Source organism: Etheostoma cragini, unplaced genomic scaffold (genome assembly GCF_013103735.1).
Source record: "Etheostoma cragini isolate CJK2018 unplaced genomic scaffold, CSU_Ecrag_1.0 ScbMSFa_2974, whole genome shotgun sequence".
Classification (NCBI taxonomy): domain Eukaryota; kingdom Metazoa; phylum Chordata; class Actinopteri; order Perciformes; family Percidae; genus Etheostoma; species Etheostoma cragini.
Window position 1 is genome coordinate 1 of NW_023267192.1, and position 213 is coordinate 213.

A 213-nucleotide genomic window follows, 5' to 3' on the forward strand; every position below is an offset into this window, starting at 1 on the left:
TGTGGAACAGGATTATGATGTAGTACCTCGGTTATAGTAAACTGTGTTTCAGGTCCAGTCGGGGGGCGATGAGCGGGTTCTGGTGATGGGGGCCACCAACCGCCCGCAGGAGCTGGACCAAGCCGCTCTCAGGTCAGATTCAGGGTCCAGACTCAGTCCTCTTAGCGCCAGAGCAGGGGGAATGAGAGAGGGAACTCCAGATTGGGGGGAATG

The 213-nt window shown here is 57.3% G+C and overlaps 1 protein-coding gene across 1 annotated transcript in view; it reads left to right on the forward strand.

Moving 5' to 3' along the window:
• Position 1: 1 nt before the first annotated feature.
• LOC117940651 (spastin-like) overlaps positions 2-213 on the forward strand; it is a 1,252-nt gene continuing 1,040 nt past the window's right edge. Inside the window, exon 1 of the mRNA XM_034865860.1 lies at positions 2-132. Coding sequence (XP_034721751.1) covers positions 86-132 — 47 coding nt within the window. The 5' untranslated portion in view covers positions 2-85. The remainder of the gene's footprint in view (positions 133-213) is intronic.